This window comes from Cupressus sempervirens, chromosome 9 (assembly GCF_028749045.1).
Source record: "Cupressus sempervirens isolate cs-2001-9-10 chromosome 9, ASM2874904v1, whole genome shotgun sequence".
Taxonomy (NCBI): Eukaryota; Viridiplantae; Streptophyta; class Pinopsida; order Cupressales; family Cupressaceae; genus Cupressus; species Cupressus sempervirens.
The window spans coordinates 684961812-684980311 of NC_143126.1; the positions used below are offsets into that span (position 1 = coordinate 684961812).

Here is an 18500-nt window from a genome sequence, read left to right on the forward strand (position 1 = left end):
TTCCTCCATTATGTGGTATAAACACTGATAACTATTGCATGCTACCTTGTCTTTGTTATATTATAGACATAAATACTTGTCATAGAAAATCAGGAAAGCACAAATACAATCAATTACTAATTGGAAAAGCAGTAAAAAATTGAAACCCTACAAAGAGTTATTATAACAAATACTATGGCAACAAGTTAGTTATCTCTCAGTGAAATCAAAATATTGCACCATTGAAATATTTCAGTCTGTTAATAAACAATTTATGCCAAGCTCAATTAAAATGGATCGATTGTTCTAGAGAAACTTATATTCATTATCCTAACAAAGCTAACTGTATTTCATGAAAAAAACAAGAGTGCGCATATGAATTATAAGTTGAGTCATTTATATTCAAGGCACCCATGCTTTCAAAATTTATACTGTGTGGCAGTTTTTAATTGAAATTTTGAATTCATGTATGACAAATTCAATTGGCTATGTAATATGGGGAAATGGACGGTCATTATTGTTCCATGTTTCAGTTATCAAGACTTACCATTCTAATATTAATAACATCTTATTCTATATCTATCAATTTCATATTTCTTGACTATCTAATCCCTTGTAATAATCCATTTAAAAAGATTCAGGTGGGAAAAAACGAGACTAATGCTCCTTGAATTGGTTATCCTCCCAAAACCCTTCTAACATTCCCCACAAGACTCATTAAAAATGTCACAATGTTTAATGCAATACAATATAAAAGCTTCAAGATTTTCTCATTTAACATGTTCAATGTAAAGACATTATTTTTTTGTCTATACTTAATTCTGTTGAAGTGTTCTTATTATTGTCCGAAGTAACCAAAGCACCTTATACATTTCTAAGACTTCTTTCTTGGCATTCGATTCCCGAAAGTAATTCATGTCCAACAACCAAAAAATTCAAATAAAAAAAGTGAGCCCCATATTTTCTAATATCTAATTCCTTAGCAATAATGTCTCTATTTCATTAAATATGGTTTTACATACATCATCTTATGTCTTGTATTGTTAGCATACACTATATGATTGTATTTTTGACATCTCTTTCCATATGTGGAAGACAACTTAAACCAACTCCTCCATGTTTCCTGGCTTCTTTAGGATGCCACACTTGTTAATGCTCCTTGCTAATGTTGAGTTCCTTTGATTTCAATGGAAGGAATTCCATGCCAAATTCACTTTCTAGTATATCATAAAAATGGAGAACATTCAAAGACAAAACATTATTTTCTTCCTCAATTTTACCAATGCAGTTTTTAACTTGTCCCTGAAACAAAACCTTACAAACAATATCATTTGAATTCCAATGTTTTAAAGAAAAATGATATGAACACATGAATAAATAAAGGAATTTTAATGAGATTCACCCAAACAACAGTTCAAGGGAACAAGAATCATGTCCTAATCCACCTTAATGTTCTTGAAATCAACAACTTTCTGAAGCCTTGCTTCCTCAAAAAGTTGGTTTAGATGACCCTCCTTTAGGTTGTTATCATATTAACCACGGACATCTTGGTAAGAAGCACATTCAAAGATGAAGTGACATTCAATTTCAACTACTCCTTTGCTGCAGAAAGCCCATGTTCTTTCTTCCCAAACCAATTTGGGAACCCCCCATCTACTTGTCTCACACCTTAGATGATGAGACTCAGTCCTTAGTTGAACCACAGGCAATCTAGCCTTAACCTTAATTGTCATCAGCAAGTAATCTTTTCTCGACATGATCCCAAGTGGCACTGAATGTTTGTTGGCAGTAAGCCAGCGTCCTTTGTTGGATCCACCTAATGATTTAACAGCCTCTTGTGTCTTCTATAGTCTAGGGGTTGTATCCGGCATTGACAGGTTGATCCTTTGGTGCAACAACAACCCCAATGTTTCACAAGTGGTATCAAAGCTTAGTCACAGGTTTCAATTCTTGCAAGTCGTGAAGAGTAACATTCGGAGGGGGATTGTTGCCAATGGGCCAGCATCCCTCATTGGATTGGCAACATGGTTTAACAGCCTCGTGTGTCTTCTATAAATCTAGTGTTTGTATTGAGCATTGACGGGTTAATCTTTTGGTACAACGGAAACCCTAGCAGTTGACTTTTTCAATCACCTAGTAATCTCAGAATCAGATCGCAGATGAAACTGTAGCATAAGCAGTCAGCATCAAACATGCTTCCGTTCTTGTTACCCAATACGGTTGTCATCATTCATTCACATTGGCTTGGAAATAATTTAAATAAAGAAAGAAATTGTTTCAGATTTGAAATCATTCGTTGTAGCAATTGTTTTTAGAATAAACTGATATCTCCGTCCATTTTATCTTATTCCAAAAAGAGCCAAAAAAATCAGAAAAACAACAAAACTCGAAAAAAATTGTAGACAAAACAAAACTAGAATATACAAAGGAATCCAAAAGAGGCATCACATGGTCCAAGACATAGTTGGAAAACTCTCCAAATGCAAAAACTCGCCAAGCCCCCCAAAAAGTTTAATCGGGAAAAACTCGGCGATTTAAAAAAAAACTCGGGAACCTAAAAAACCGCTGAAATTTAATTAAAAATACATTTATTTTGCAAAATTTAATGAGAAGATGCATCTAATAAGTTAATTAAAGACAATACAAAAGAAAGAAACGAAGTTTAGATATATATAAATGTATAATGCGTACAAAATTGCATTCTCATGCAGAATGCTCATGGTAGGAAGCAAAATAGTAAATTACTAAATAGTTTCAATCTGTCAAACTAGAAGTAAATACTAAAAGTCTAAATACATCAATACAATTTGACAATGTCAATCACATCTTCCTCTTTCCACTTGCACTAGCAGGAAAGCGAGGGGGTCTAGTCCTAGAAGAAGTGCCCCACACTGGGATAGGGCGTGAGCTGCGTGACTGTGAACTCTGTGGCTGTGCCCCCTCGCTCAACGTCCCTACTAACTGGCTCGGCGTCCTAGAAGAGGATGCATCTCCTCCTAATAGTAATGCATGATCCTCGCCTGAATCATCATCATCCTCGTCCTCATCCTCAATGTCATCCATAGTGAACTGAAAATCAGCGTTAGCCTCCCCCTCCATGGCCTGCCTCTCCAAATCAGCGATCTCATCTGGTGTAAACAATGGACTTGGCTCCTGTGCTGTCCAATCAAAATAAGGATCTATCTCATCTAGATCAAGCGGACCAGGTAGTTCTAAGAGCTGTGCCTTTTTTATGCGCAACTTAAGATTATAGTGCACATAAACAAGGTCATTAAGCCGTTTTTGAGTCAATCTGTTTCTTTTCTTTGCATGGATGGACTCAAATAAGCTCCAATTGCGCTCACAATGGGATGAGCTACAAGGTTGGGATAGGACTCTGAGAGCAAATTTCCTTAAATTGGGGGTATTGCCACCCCAACTTGCCCACCAAGCATCTGCAAAACAAAATTAAAAAAGTTATAAAGCAATAAAAAAAAATCAGAAGCACAACTTACCAATTAGCAAAAATTTTTAAGTTTGACGCTTTACCTGGTGCTTGAGTAGATCTTGCTCTCTTTGCTAGCATAGAAGAGAACAAAGGACCCCTTGATTCCACATAGATTTGTTGTTCGGTCACAATAAGGTCTCTCTCCTCTTCACTTGATATCATTCTCTCAATGCATTTAGAGAGACCTTCCATGACCTCTCCATTAGGATCTGAGTAGGAATCATCAGCCCTAAAACAAATAGAAAATGATATCAAGTCTTACTACACAACCTTAAAAAGTAAAGTAAAATAAAGACTTATTAAAATCTCAACTTCAAGGACAATCAATTATCATACTACCTGAATTTGGGATTGAGGAAGTAGCCTGCTGCATGAATAGGTTGGTGGAGCATATTGTTCCACCTCCTATCAATTATTTCCCAAATGGGGTCAAATTTGAGACTATCCCCGTGATAGTAACTTCTAACAGCCTCTTTCGCCCTATCCATGGCCTCATAAAGACCTCCCATTGGGGATTGCTGCCCATCACATGTGCGCAAGACTAGAACCAGGGGCAGAGACATCTACATTTGAAATTTGAAAAATACAAATTAGTTAATAACATATTAAGTTATGAATTGATAATGAAACTTGAATACACTAAAAATATAATGAAGTTACCTCCACAATCTCCTTAGCCTTTGCAAAAAAGCTATCATCAAACACTATTCGTGCCACAGCCTCTCCTTCGGGCTTCTTTGCGTAAGGTGAAGCAACCCAATCAGCACACACAAACATTTGCTTCAAAGCCAATATGTGGTCAAGAATACTTTGCAACGTCAAGAAGACCGTTGCAAACCTTGTCATAGCAGGTCTCATCAAATCTTTGCCTTTAGTGGCTTTTCTCATCAAACTGAGAACCCATGGGTGATTATAGATATATTTCGTGACTCGCCTAGCGTCTTCCACAATTGGACTCACCCAATCAAGTTTTCCTATGTCCTCCAAAAGAAGGTCAAGGACGTGTGCTGCACAAGGTGACCAAAAAAGTGTGGGATGCCTCTCTTGGAGGATTCTATCTAAAAGATTAGCAAAAAATCAATAATCAATAACAAACTTTCCATATTTAGTATTTACAAATTACATCAAATCTAAATTGAATAATACCATTATCCAGATTCCATAGCATTACATTCATGATTCATATTGATTCAAATATAAAAAATTAAATCTACTTGCTGCCACATATGTTGCTGCATTATCTGTGATTATTTGCACCACATTCTCTATTCCCACCTCCATGACAACATTCTCCAACATTAAAGCCAATGTGGCTGCATTTTTCACTTTGTTGGAGGCATCGACAGATTTCCAAAACACCACATCATCTTTGCAAGCAATCAAGAAGTTAATAATGGTTCTACTTCTTCCATATGTCCACCCATTAGATAAAATGGTGCAGCCATACTTCTTCCACTCTTTCTTTTGGTCTTCTATCAACAATGTTGTCCTACCAACCGCTTTGTCAAGCAACCTACAAAATTTAGGTGTAATATTAAATAAAGTGTAAGTGTTAGTAAAAAATTAGGAAATAAGTTATAACAATTAAGATTTAAAATATAACAATGAACTAAAGTGAATCACAATTATTTACAATTACTAAATAGTAAAATACTAACCTTCCACTCATATCCTTGCGATTAGGCGGCTTGTACCCTTTGCCTGATATTGTCATTGCATTCACCATATTGACCCAATAGGGACTATCAGCGGCATTCATTGAGATATTGTTGAAAAACCAAAAATCAGCTGCTGCAATATCAGTTTGCTCATGCACCTTCTTAAACCATGCAGTGCCCTCTAATGATGGCTGTGCTCCAAGTGTATTCCTGGGCACAAAATAACCACCTATCCCTGATGGGGATCCGGATGGTGATGATGAAGAAATAGGAGATGTAGAAGAAGTGGAACCGGTAAATGAGAAATTTTGTTTGCGGATCCATGGGCCACGAAGAGATCCTGGTATGTTCTCAAGTGCTTCTTCTTCCTCTTGCATATCAAACGGAGCTCCTTCTGATTCAGCTATGGCTGCCCTCATAGCTAATTTTGCCCTCTCCCTATTCAATTTTTTCTCTTCAACAGCTGCAAGTAGGGCATGGATGAATCTTTTTTCTTCATCAGTTACCTTGAGACAAGGATTTGAGTCATGTTTCTTTATGCCTGCAAGGTGGTATTTGAGGCGGTTTAGGTCTCCAGAAATAATTCTCTCATAGGGAATGCATATCACCTTCCCAATATCATTTGGATTTGGAGCTTCATAGGCATACTGCCATGCCTTATCTCTTGCATTTTTAGGGCGAGTGCCTATATATCCAGATGGGCATGGTGTTTGTGGCCACTCTTCTTGCGGGTTTGTCATTTTTTTAATGGTTGACCGCTGCCCTATACATAAATATATAGAAAAATGAATAAACAAAGTTAGAACTTAGAAGCTAGGGTTTCAAATGATTCAAAGTTTCAAACTTCAAATTTCAACCATATCCTTAGCAAACAACAAACTTCAACCATATCCTTAGAAGCTAGGGTTTCAAATCAAAATGATTCAAAATGATTTTAAATGATTTGAAAACATTTACAAACAAGTTAACAACAACAAAAACAAAAGAACATTTGTTATAAAACTATAAAAAGTTTTCAAACTATGGTAAGATGAACATACCTGGAAAGAAATTTGTCTTCTAAAATCGGTTAGAATCCTCTACAATCCACTCAAATCCGCCTTGAATCACTTGCAATCAGCCAAGAATGCCTCCAAACCTTCTTCTCTTCACTCCTCAAGGCTCTAAACAATCCAAATACAAGAAAAAATGAGAAAAAAACACATTCACTGCTGTTTTAATCCGTCACAGGCCGCGGGTGAAAATCTCACCAGAAGATCGCGAGTTTTTTTAAAAAACTCGCCGAGTTTTTCGTGATTACTCACCGATTATTCGGCGAGTTTTTACCAGTCCGCCAAGTTTTTGAATCGGCGAGTTAACTGGTGAAAAACTCGCCGAGCTAGGAAACTCGGTGAGTTTTTAAAACTCGCAGAGTACTCGGCGAGTTTTCCAACTATGGTCCAAGATACAAAAGAAACAAATCATCCATTTTCAGCCATATATCCAGCTGGAATATTTCAATTTAGCACTTTGGGAGTGACCTCTTCGGAATTCTTGGTGTGCCAACTCCGTGAGCATCACCTAGATGCAATGAGCGCTAAATGCTCCATTTATTCTTATGAGAGATAGGTTCTTGTGAACCACTACTCATGAAACATGGGTCAATGAGTTTGATTCAAATAGCTACAAAGTTGAATCTTGATAGAAATATCAGGATTTGACTTGTTGTGGAAAATATCTCCTACTCCTATATATCATCAACATGAAAAGCACATGGAACAGAAGAGATAGAGAAGCATATCTCTTGTTCAACAACATACAATTTTCTCTTTTGCTCTCAAATAGTCCTGTGTGTCTTCAGGAAGCTGAATGATGAATTTGTATGTTTCTAACCATACAAAAGCACTCTTACTTTGGGTCACCTATAAGCCCCATATCCAACAACTTCATAATGCATATGGAATGCGTCTGATTAAAAGGCTTCATGAATTATTCATAGGTGCACACATCATTAAGTATAGAATGTTAAATATCTAATTTATCATTTCTGATTATCTGCGATTGCTTAACAAGTTACATACTTCATCAATTGCTTGCATGCCATAGTCATATACTTGAATAATCCAATCTCACAGGATTCTCCCATGTGCCACAAGTTGTTTCCAGTTACATACTTCATCAATTTTTTGCATGCCCTTGGCAAAGATTTGAGCCATCCAATCTTACACAATTCTCCTATATGCCACAAGTTGACAAGTTGAACAACTATTAGCAGCAGTCTTTGTAATGATTCTAAGGCTGAAGTACACAGCACAGGTCGAATCAAGTGAGCAATAAACTTATAGAATTCCTTGTTTTCAGCATCAAGGACAGCTTTGTCCTCACCAGTTTTTACAACTCTTTCCCTAATACTATCAAAGGCTGTCTAGAACAAATACAAACCCCCCAACCTTGCTGCACGCCAGATTCAGTCTGCACAATCTGAAATTCATAGATTACTAACCCATGAGCTTCATTTCCTCAGAAAGAATCACTATCTTACAACAATGTGCCCTTAGTATTATTTTCAACTGAGAATATCTCTTTGGCTTCTTGCGAGCCAACCCTACAAGAAGAAAAGAAAGTATTGTAATATTAGAAATTTTGAAGGTTATCCCAGTATGATCTTCATCTTCCTGGAAACTTTTGTGCTCATCCGCTTGATGGAGCTCAAAATTATAAAATTATAGTCTCCATTTATGTACAATTTTTAAGCCATATCACTATCAATTTTATCTTTTAGATCATTAGCTTTGTGGCTATTAGGATAGATTTTTATCTGATTGATATACTTTCCTCCTATATTTCCAAGTTACATTTCCAAGCTTCACAAACCATTTGTCTTATGTAAATCCAACTCTAAAAAGATCAGCCTTTTCACATGGAGTCTTATACAATTTCGCTCAGTCGTGTAAATCTGCATCACATCAAAGTTTATAAATTGTTCATTCATAGTATTCTCCTGCCAGTAGTATTTGGATATACAATTAAAAAGATTCCTCTTGCTACTTTTCACATATCTAAAGAAACTGTATGACATGCATTTCTAAGATACACCTGGACCTATGGAATAACAATTGTTTAAAAATCATAATAAATGACAACAGCGGTGGAGTCCAGAATATGTACAGTTTGGTAAATGCTACAACAGTGATGTGAAAAGTTTTGATCCTATCAACAGAGTCATAGGGAATTATGTATATCCAATCCATTGTTATTTCTCAGGCAACAATAAATACCATTTTTGAAGTCAACCTATCAAGTCATGCACCGTGACTTGTGTGATAGCTGTGCACCATTTGTAGACACACACAATATGGATAAATTACACATTGTGACAGGAGGAGATCTATAACTAATTAAGAGGTGGAACCTTGAGACTCAAGTTGCCGTAAATCTTCAGGAGCCAAACATCTGTAGTAAGGTTTCTAAACTTGCCCAAAAAGAATAGTGTTCCCCCACTGAAGCCACAGCCCAGTGATGTCCTCTAATCATACATCAATAATAATAGACAAATTGAAGATATGGAGCTGCAGCCCGAACACCTGGAGATGATGGAATGGTATTTGCTGGCAAAACCAAAAATAATAAAGATTTGATTTATTACTAATACAATAGTATTTATGATGTGTGCATAGAAAAAACAAATTCAGCGGTTGAAAATCGTGGAAGAAGGAAAGGCCAGTTGAACCCGGAAATCCCGATGAAGCACAAACCCGGAGTGAAGAGCCAATTTTTGCAGATGAATGAAGCTTCCAGTTTAAAGTTTCTCTTGTTATTGCAGAAGAATTCTCTTTTAATGGAGACTGGAACCAATACGATCATGAATGAATGTCGTATTTCATCCACAAAACAAGAAACAAACATTAATAGAGGAGCGAACAAGATATGTGGAAGTAAAATCTATCAAATAATTTTGATGGTTCATAGATACACCATGCGACCCCAAAGTCACAAATGCAAAGTTTTAATTCTTATTAAAAATATTAATACGGTTCATTAAAAAACTACAATCGATATACTTCTCCATTAGTATTAGTTATGAAAAGGCAAAAACATAGGTTTGAAAAATCACGCCTATACAAAATGTAAGATATAAATGAGAGATACTTTATTTTTCAAAGACAGATTCAACAAATTCAAATATTCGGACAATCATCCATATTAAGAAGTATTTATATTATTTTGTATGGAGGAATAAGGGCTCAATATGACTTTATAATGTAAATTCTATTATTTTATTTTTATAATAAAATAAAATGTTCTTTGTTTATTATTAAAGGCGTGGAGATTTAAACTGTAGATGAATCGTCCTTTGTAATTATTTTTGAAATTCTATATACAATTTTAATGCCGGATAAGTGGACATGGTCATTTAGCATTTTAAATTTGATCATCACTGATATTGTGAAATATATAATTGTTTCTATATCTGTGTCTAGTTTGTCTCCCTATCATAGGAGTTAAAATTCAATCTGGACTAATTTAAGATTGCATAATATTTGGTCTGTCGCATCTTGATTATTTAATTGTTGACAGTTCAAGTGCATAAGAACTTTATGAAGTTGTACGTGAAAATTCACTAAAGTTGACTCTATTGCTCGGATGAGCAGAGGCATTGGTCTTTCTATTATTGAAGTCATAAAATCTATATCTTCCTTCCTACAAGCATCAAATTCATTATTAACAAACCTTATACAAAACATTCAATTATTTCAAGTACTCAGCATTCAGTTTCAGTTTCATCACGTTGAAGGACCTTGCCAGCCAGAGAACTCCAAAGCTTAAATTCACTATAGAATAGCCTTGAACTAGACAGTCAGCGTTTGAGGTGAAGGTTTACCTGCCTAGGTGTAGCGGGGCCTAAAGTGCATGGGAATCAAAAAGTATTCCCGTTCGTTGGCCAAAACTAATTAAGAAGTCCTATCGGACAAGTGGCAAGCTCTTGGATTTCCAATCTTTAGTGGAACCAACACCGCTTAGGTGTCTCTTCCACTTTACTTAATTCCCAGTTGGGCTAACATGGGAACTAAAATGGTGAGAATGGGTTCTCGCAAGGGAAAGATAAATGGAAGCTATCAAAAGAGGGTTTAAGGATGACATGAAGAAGGACGTGACATGGAAGGACTATTAGAAGTTTATGCATACATATTATCTTTAGGTGACAAAGGCAGAGAGTGAAGTGATGGTAAGATTTCTAGAACGATAAGTGGAGAAATTGGAGGGAAGGAACAGCAACATGAGAATCAACCTGAAGGACTTTGGTATTTAGATCCATCTGTAGAGCATACCTTACTGCAACAGCCTGTTCCAATTTTCTATACCAACTTTTTGCCATTTTTGACAGTTTATTGCATGAGCATTTCGTCAAACAATTCATGTACATTCTTTTCCAAGAGATTTCTAATTGCAATGTGTTGGATGAATGATCTTTATGGTTTTGAACAAGTTACCATTATATTTGTAATCATAAATCTTAAAGGAGATACATCACACATTTGTCATTTGTTCCAAAATCAACAATAACAAATGAAAGCCTATACTATGTGCTGTTCACACATTACACTCAGAAAAATTACATTTCTGACCTTTGAATCAGCAGATATAAGCATCAAGTGACTATCTAGCTTGAAACACTCCAAGTGCAAGTGGCTCTAAGTCTTCCAAGCTCCAGCAATTGACTTTGTCCTTGTGACTCCTCCAAAGAGTTATTGCAAAGATTTCCAGCATCAACATTAGTCCCAAAGTCTGGTGCTCCTCTCAAAATCCCTTATGTCCTGTTGATTAATGGTGGGTGTCTATGACCCACGGCTTCCCTTAAGGTCGGTGCTCAGATTTCTAAGGAAAGAGCAGCCAGCACCATTTTGGTAAACATCCACACTCCTTCATTGACCTGTCTTGTCTCACCTAGCTGATCAATTTGTATGGCAACACGCAAGGTGCAGTTTACTCGCCTAACTCACAGAATATTTCCATTGCCAAACCACATATTTATTCCTTATTAGTTATGGCATCCCAAACCTGCTCATGAATTTGGTGTCTAATCGGATAATCTGAATTTATCATTTGCCTACAAACCTCTAACAAATTAATTTATCTTCGATTTTTCAACACCCATGTGATTCCACTTGCAAAGGCTAGGGTAGATGTGTGACTATAAAACCAACTCCCTTTTAGGGGTTTTGATTTCCTGTTTTCCCATAGAACATTCATAGAGATATTTTTAAATCCCACCTCGAAATTGATCAATCAAGCACTTTAATATAGTGACTTATAATATCCTTTCAAATCACCAAAGACAACTTTTTAATTTATTAAAATTAAGTCGTCCAGAAATATTGCTTTATCGGACAACTTAATTTAGTTAATTATATTATTTCTTGACAAAGCTTGACATTAGCCTATGGGAATTAGATAGGCTAAAAGGATCACTTCTCACTACTCCACGAAAGGGAACAGTGTAGTCCTCCCTTCTAGAAATTGCATGTCCTAGAGCAATTGAAGATTCGATCGTTGTAAAATCTCTTCACCTTACCATTTGGCATCATTTGATAGTGCACTTCCACTTAACCAAATATTCTTCGATAAGTCTATTCCTTAACCTAATATAGCCTCAAGCTCTAAGATAGACTTCCCACCCTCCAAGTAGGGATGGTAGTTGAATGTGTTTTCTCAATGCCTTCTTGAGGCACAATACATGGAATGCATTATAAATTCTCCAGTATTAAAAAACTCCAACTCATGGAAAACTTCTCACATTCTCCTTATAATCTATAAGTACCATAATATATGAGCTTTGGTTTTTTGCACCACTCTTCTTTAAAGGAGCTTGCTTGCATAGTTGCAACCTTAGGAAGACTTGGTCACCTATCTCAAATGCCCTCTTTGTCATGTGCCTATCTACATAGTTTTTTGTTAACTTTGTGTTTGGTAGCTATTATCCTTAATCTTGACTCTCCTTCGCCCAATCATGATCTTGTGCACCTTATTGTTACAAATAACCAAATCCACTAATGTCATGGGGTCATAGCCATACAAGGCGCTAAAAGGAGACATGCAAATGTACACGTAAAAACTACTATGGTAGCAATTTTCCCCTAAAAGCAACCACTTAACCCAAGTTCTTTGTTATCCCAAACATTGTGCAAGCATCCTTACACCCATTATTAACAATCTCTATTTTTCGATGTTACACAAGGACGCATTTCCTATCCCCAACAGACTCATTTTCATCGCCAAAAAGTTTCGGGGATAGTGGGGCAAAAAGGGGACATCCCTAATTGTGCCCGATTTAAAAATCTGCAAGAAATTTCCCTGGACATTTGGGGATGGCTAGTCGTCTCTGAAATGCCTAGGGGACTCCAAGAACAACCCCAATCCATCCCAACAACGGAGGGATAAAAGCTTTTTGCCGAAGCGGAAATGTGGGGATCCACGAGTTTTGAATTTGTGTCCATAGACGATAAAATTCAATTGAAGGAGGTGCAACCAAGAATAGTCAACCTACATTAGATAATCTTTCATAGCCTGTTGGATGATCCACTTTCGCTAGAGGAAGCTAGTAACTCAAATGATTCCAAGCTTTTGTATATTGATGACTAGAATGAGGCTTAGTTTCATATATTGTGCTTGTAGCCTGTCATATTTTAATGTTTGCAACATTTTCATACATTGTTGAGCCATTTTGATTTGGATATTTATATTAGATAGAACATGCTTTTGATGTTTGAGACTATAGTTACAATGTTGTTCTACTGATTTATACTACTGTTATCTTTTATGTTGTTAAATTATTGTTGTAACTTGTGCATTGGTAATTTATTTGCATATTGTCCTGTTAATATCAATTATTGATATATTTCTCTTTCCATCTCTCTATCTATAATATCTTAATATATTTTTAAAAATTCACATGTGTGTGTGCGTGTGTGTACACATAAGGCTTAGTTTCATATATTGTGCCTGTAGCCTGTTATATTTTGATGTTTGAGACTTCCTAATACATGTTTGAGACATTTTGATTTGATTATGTATATTGATACAGCATGGTTTTGATGTTTAAGACTATTATTATAATGTTGTTATAATGTTATTATTCTGATTTGTATTGCTGTTATTTGCGACTTGTGAATCGGTGATTCATTTGCATATTGTCTTGTTGTTACCAATCATTAATATATATCTCTCTTTTCCTCTCTATCTATAATATATTAATATAGTTTTAAAAAATCACCCACACACACATGACACGTATAATATCTATATTGCTGTTCCTTGTTTACGGTGCAAGGTAAACGGATAGTTATTGCATTAAGAGACTATAATATGACACAGAACAAGATAGTATTTTATTCTTATAAGTAGAGTATGCAATCACGAGTACAATAATGATTAATAGTTCAATTCGGATGATATACATATGTCAACCGAAGCGGTGACTCAACTGTCACGCAACTTTTTAAAAACTAACTAATCTCGTCAGTTGTAGTATAGTTTTTACCGACAACAACATCCCCCTGAAAAGAAAAGTTGTCTCCGGACAACAAAATAGAGACAACTAAACAACTAAGTACATCAAAACAAGACTAAGAAGAAGGGTGCGTCCATGGTGGAGACGGTGTAGTATCGTCCTTTGTGCCTGTAACTCGTTAAACTATGCCCGTAACTCGTGCACCTGTTGGGTCCGAGTGTTCAGATCTGCCTTAGCTTGCATCTGAATCTCTAAGGCTCTCTTCATCATCTCAACTATGTTTCGAAGCTCCACCTCTTTTACATCTAATTTTATCTATAGTCAACTGTTGGCTCACTTTGCCTCCTCCAACTAAGATACGAATGTTGCCTTCTCTGATTCCCTCTCGGCAATTAGTGTTGCCCGCTCTATCTCTGCCTTGCGTGAGTCATGAGATCAATGTAAATCGGTCCTTGGCGATGATCCTCCTGCGAGGCTCTACTAGACCCACTGGCCAATCCTTTATAGACTCCTTCAGCATTTGTCCTATAATGTTTGTCTCCTTAGCATGTCGTATGCAAGTCGCACTGTGTGCTTTCACTTGTGATTGAGGTTTTTCTTTTTCTCCTTCGTATATTACTAGTGCAAACCATACGGTTCATGACCATACAATATTCTTGTCCTTGCCTGTGAAAATTCACTCCATCCTGTTCAGTCCATTTTCATATGGTGTGTTTGCAAACTCATGGCAACCATTCAGCAGGAATTTATACTTCTCTGACCATACGGTGCTTCTATGTGGCCGTACAGTGCCTTCCTCTTGTTGGCTTTTGTACGGTAGTATATTTCTCCTGCTCAATTGTATGGCGTGGCTTAAGAGTCAGTACATGGGTATGTTTGTGCATATATCTCCTTCCTTAATCGATCATACGATTGTACACATGATGGCAACTTGTTGTGCTTCCTGTGAATATTGTACAGTAGTATGCTACCCTGTCCTTCGTGCCAATACAGTGCTCACGGGTTTGAATAAGGTGGCCATATGGTTGTGCTTCTTTCCTCCTGTCTCAAAGTCATATGATTGTATCGATTTCCTACCACCCCACCATACAGTGATTAGAAGACATGTTTTGAGTTTTAAAAAATTTGCTGCAGTACGCGACTCTCCTCCACAATGGCTTCTCTACGTCCGTACGGCAAGATTACTTTTCGTCTTAGTCGTAGAATGTGATCTAACTTGTTTTAGTGTTGTACAGTCTCCTTAGAGAAGTATGAATTCTCTTATATAGGTCGTACGATACTAATATATTATCTCCAAATCATAATCCCTTTGTTTTTGTTCGTTTTATAATCCCAATGTCAGTATTCGCCTAAAGTTTATTACATTTATTATTATTATTTACTTACTATTATTTTTAATTTTCACATTTGATTTGTTCGAGTATCATCATTTCCTTGGCCTTTATTTCTCTCATGGTTGATTTTTAACTTCGAACCATTTATCGAATCAATCACTTCCTTCCCGTCCAACGTCCATAGTTTGATTGCTCCATTATCGTCTACTACACGAATCCTATATGGTTCAACCCACTTCACTTTGAATTTGCCAGGTTTCATCTCTTTCCGCACATTATATTTCAATACTAATTGGCCTGGTTGGAATTTCTTCAGCTTTAAGTGCTTGTCGTGCCAAACCTTGCGCCTACACTATGAAACCTCGATGGCCCATTGTGCTTGTAGTCTTCGTTCGTCGAGCTTATTTAGGATATATAACCTTTCTGATACTCTCCATGTCTCCCAACATGTTTTCAATGCCTATTCTTAAGCTTGACAGCATGAACTTTGTTGGTACTACGACCTCCTGACCATACATTAGTTGAAATGGAGTGTGTCCAATAGTGACTTTGTAGGAAGTAAAGTAAGCCCATAACACTGATGGCAACTTCTCTTCCCAATCTTCACCTTCAACACCGCATGATTTATAGATCACTGAAAGCAAAATTTTGTTTGTTAATTATGCTTGTCTGTTTGCTCTCAAGTAGTACAGGCTTGAAAGTGAATGGTAGATTTTAAATTCTATTGTAAGTAGCCTGATGACATGATTAACAAAATGTCCTCCTCTGTCACTTGTCAGCTGAACTGGAATATAGTACCTTGTAATCATTTGCTCGTAGATAAATCTCGTTGTGCTCAGTGTAGAGTTGTCTAGTAGGGCTCATGCCTCTACCCACTTTGTGAGGTACTTCGCTCCTACAACAATGTATCGACATCTATGGGCTTTTCTTACCTTTGGAAGTCCAACAAAGTCCAGTCCCCACCGTTCGTAGAGTTCCTGCACATGTGAGGAGTTTTGGGGCATAAAATCCCTTTTCAATGGTTTTCCGATTCTTTGATATGTGTCACATCCAATGACCCACTCTCTAGCGTCATTGTGCACGATAGGCCACCACAATCCTACGAGAAGTATCTTCTGTGCAATTGTGTCCAACCCCATGTGTCTGCCTGTGGGACCTTCATGTGCTTCCCTCAATACTCTTCGTATTTCCTCCTCAAGAACACATTGCCGGAGGATTTGGTCAGAGCCCACCTTGTATAGTAGCCCGTTGATCAATTGAAATGTTCGGTTTCTTAGTATGAGTTTGTCTTTCGTTTGGTCACATTTCCCTAGGGTACTGACCCACTCTCCAATACTTGTGTTCCACGATGGTAGTACAGCAATTTGAAACAACTGTGCATCCAAAAAGTCATCATTGACTCCCTCAAGTGGTTCCCTGACTTGATTCTAGAGAGGTGGTCTGCATTCACATGGCTTTTCCCCTGACGTACTACAATCTTAAACGTAAAATCCTACAAGAGAAGTAAAAATCTACTCATCCGTCCTTGAATGATTGGTTTATTCACCAAAAATAGCAAGGCCTAATGGTCTACATAAAACACAAACAATGTTGCTAGTAAGTAGTGTCTAAACTTTTGCACACCATATATTATTCTGAGAGTTCCCCTCTCGGTCCTGTTGTAGTTCTTTTCTGCTTTCGTCAAGGGTCTACTTGCAAAGTACACCGGGTAGTCTAATCCATGATCACCTGTTTGTGCCAGTATTGCTCTGATTGCGAAATTCAACGCATCAACATGTACGTGGAACTCCTTGTCCCAGTTTGGGTAAGCCAAAATAGGTGTTGTGGCTAATCATGTTTTCAATCCTTGAAAGGCTTCATCCAGTTATGTTTCCCATTTGTAGGGTTCCCCTTTGCAAGTTAGTTTGTCGCGAGGGTAAGATATTTTGGCGAAGTTCTTAATAAACCTTCAGTAGTACCCTGTGTCCTAGGAATGATTTTACTTCGGTCACATCTGTCGAAGGTGGCATTTCCTGAATCACTCGGACCTTATCCAAATATGTCTTCAAGCTTGCCTTGCATACGATGTGTCTCAATAGTTTTCCTTGAGGCGCCATAAATTTGCAATTCCTAGGCTTTAGTGCTAGTCGTGCCTGTTTGCATCTTTCCATACACTCCTTGAGTGTGGTCAGGTGCTTGTCCTCTGTAATGAAAACTGACCAATCGTCCAAGAAAGCTTTGAAGTTCCCTACTGACATCTTGTCAAAGATGTGCAGCATGATTCTCTGAAGCATTGTTGGGGCATTGCATAGACCAAACAACATCTGGTTATAGGCGTAGACTCCATCTTCCACCACAAAGGTTGTTTTCAACTTAACTTCCTCAGCGATGAATATCTGGTTATAGCCAGAAAATCCATCCATGAATGAATATATTTTATGCCCTGCACCTTCCTCCAAAACGCTATCAATAAATAGTATTGGGAATGGATCCTTAATTGTTACTGCATTCAGATAGCGAAAATCTACACATTCTTATTTGAGTGGTATCCTTTTTCAGTGATATCAGAATTGGGGATACCCACTCACTTATTTGTACCCAAAAGATAATGCCTTCACCAAGCATTCGGTTAATCTCGTCTATGACCCATGCGGCATAGTTTTAATTCATGCGGTATGGTCTCTTCCTTATGGGTACTGTAACTTGTATTAGTAAGTATGTCTACACGAAAACATCCTTATGGTGTGTTTTATGAGTCATTCATACATCTTGAATGTACTTGTTTCAAAGGAATGAATACAAAGAACAACAAATTACCTAGTTTCATTATGAGTCTTGTCTCATGTCTCTGTTGTTTGCGATCTTTTGTAATCTGTGGACAAAGAACATAGATCCAATTGCATCTCGTTTTGAGCTACATATCATAATGTTCTTTGCTTTTGGTTCAAAGAATCAAGTAAATGCTTGATATATTGTGATAGGGTTGCAGATTTCATGGAAGGATTCTGATGAATATGAGGTTTAGTCTGAGCATTGATGTCTGATTCACAAAGTGATAGAATAGATCCGATATCTTAATGTATGTGATAGATCATTCATATCCTGGATGTATGTTGTGATTTATAGAATACCTAATGGATAGGGCAACGATCAACTACAGGATCAATTTAGTTTGTTGTTGCATATGTGGGTTATGCTGATTCAAAATCAAATATCGATTATCCATTTTCCCTTTTTGTTTAGGAGCTGAAAGGATACCTTCACTTAGCTTGTGGATTTCATAGGTTTTGTAATTTGCTATTTCATTGCTTTGTTATTGCATAAGTGTAGGAGAAATATGTGTTTAAACTGCTTCATATATATTCAAATGTATGCTTTGAACTGGTACCATATGAACAAATCTAAAGGTATACCCGCCTAGATTTTGCAAAGCCTGAAGTAGGAGGAGTTCAGCCTTACAGTTCCGGGTTCTTCACAAATTGTGTCCATCATAGGAGATAGCTGCCCTTAGATGCAATCTTGTCTTGGCTACTTGATAGTTGAAATCACTATTAAATCAAGAGCCAACAATATGG

General features: G+C 37.0%; 2 protein-coding genes across 2 annotated transcripts in view; both read right to left on the bottom strand.

Annotated features, from left to right (window-relative positions):
• The window catches only part of APC7 (tetratricopeptide repeat (TPR)-containing protein), a 316090-nt gene that overhangs the window by 244979 nt on the left and 52611 nt on the right, over positions 1 to 18500 (bottom strand). The gene's annotated exons all lie outside the window — the stretch shown is intronic.
• Positions 2628 to 4896, bottom strand: LOC149540580 (uncharacterized). Its single transcript, XM_089799640.1, has 4 exons — positions 4127 to 4896; positions 3806 to 4029; positions 3508 to 3695; positions 2628 to 3413 (listed from the first exon to the last, which is right to left on the bottom strand). The coding sequence occupies exons 1-4, from the start codon at positions 4352 to 4354 to the stop codon at positions 2800 to 2802; spliced, it is 1254 nt and encodes a 417-aa protein (XP_089655766.1). The 5' UTR covers positions 4355 to 4896; the 3' UTR covers positions 2628 to 2799.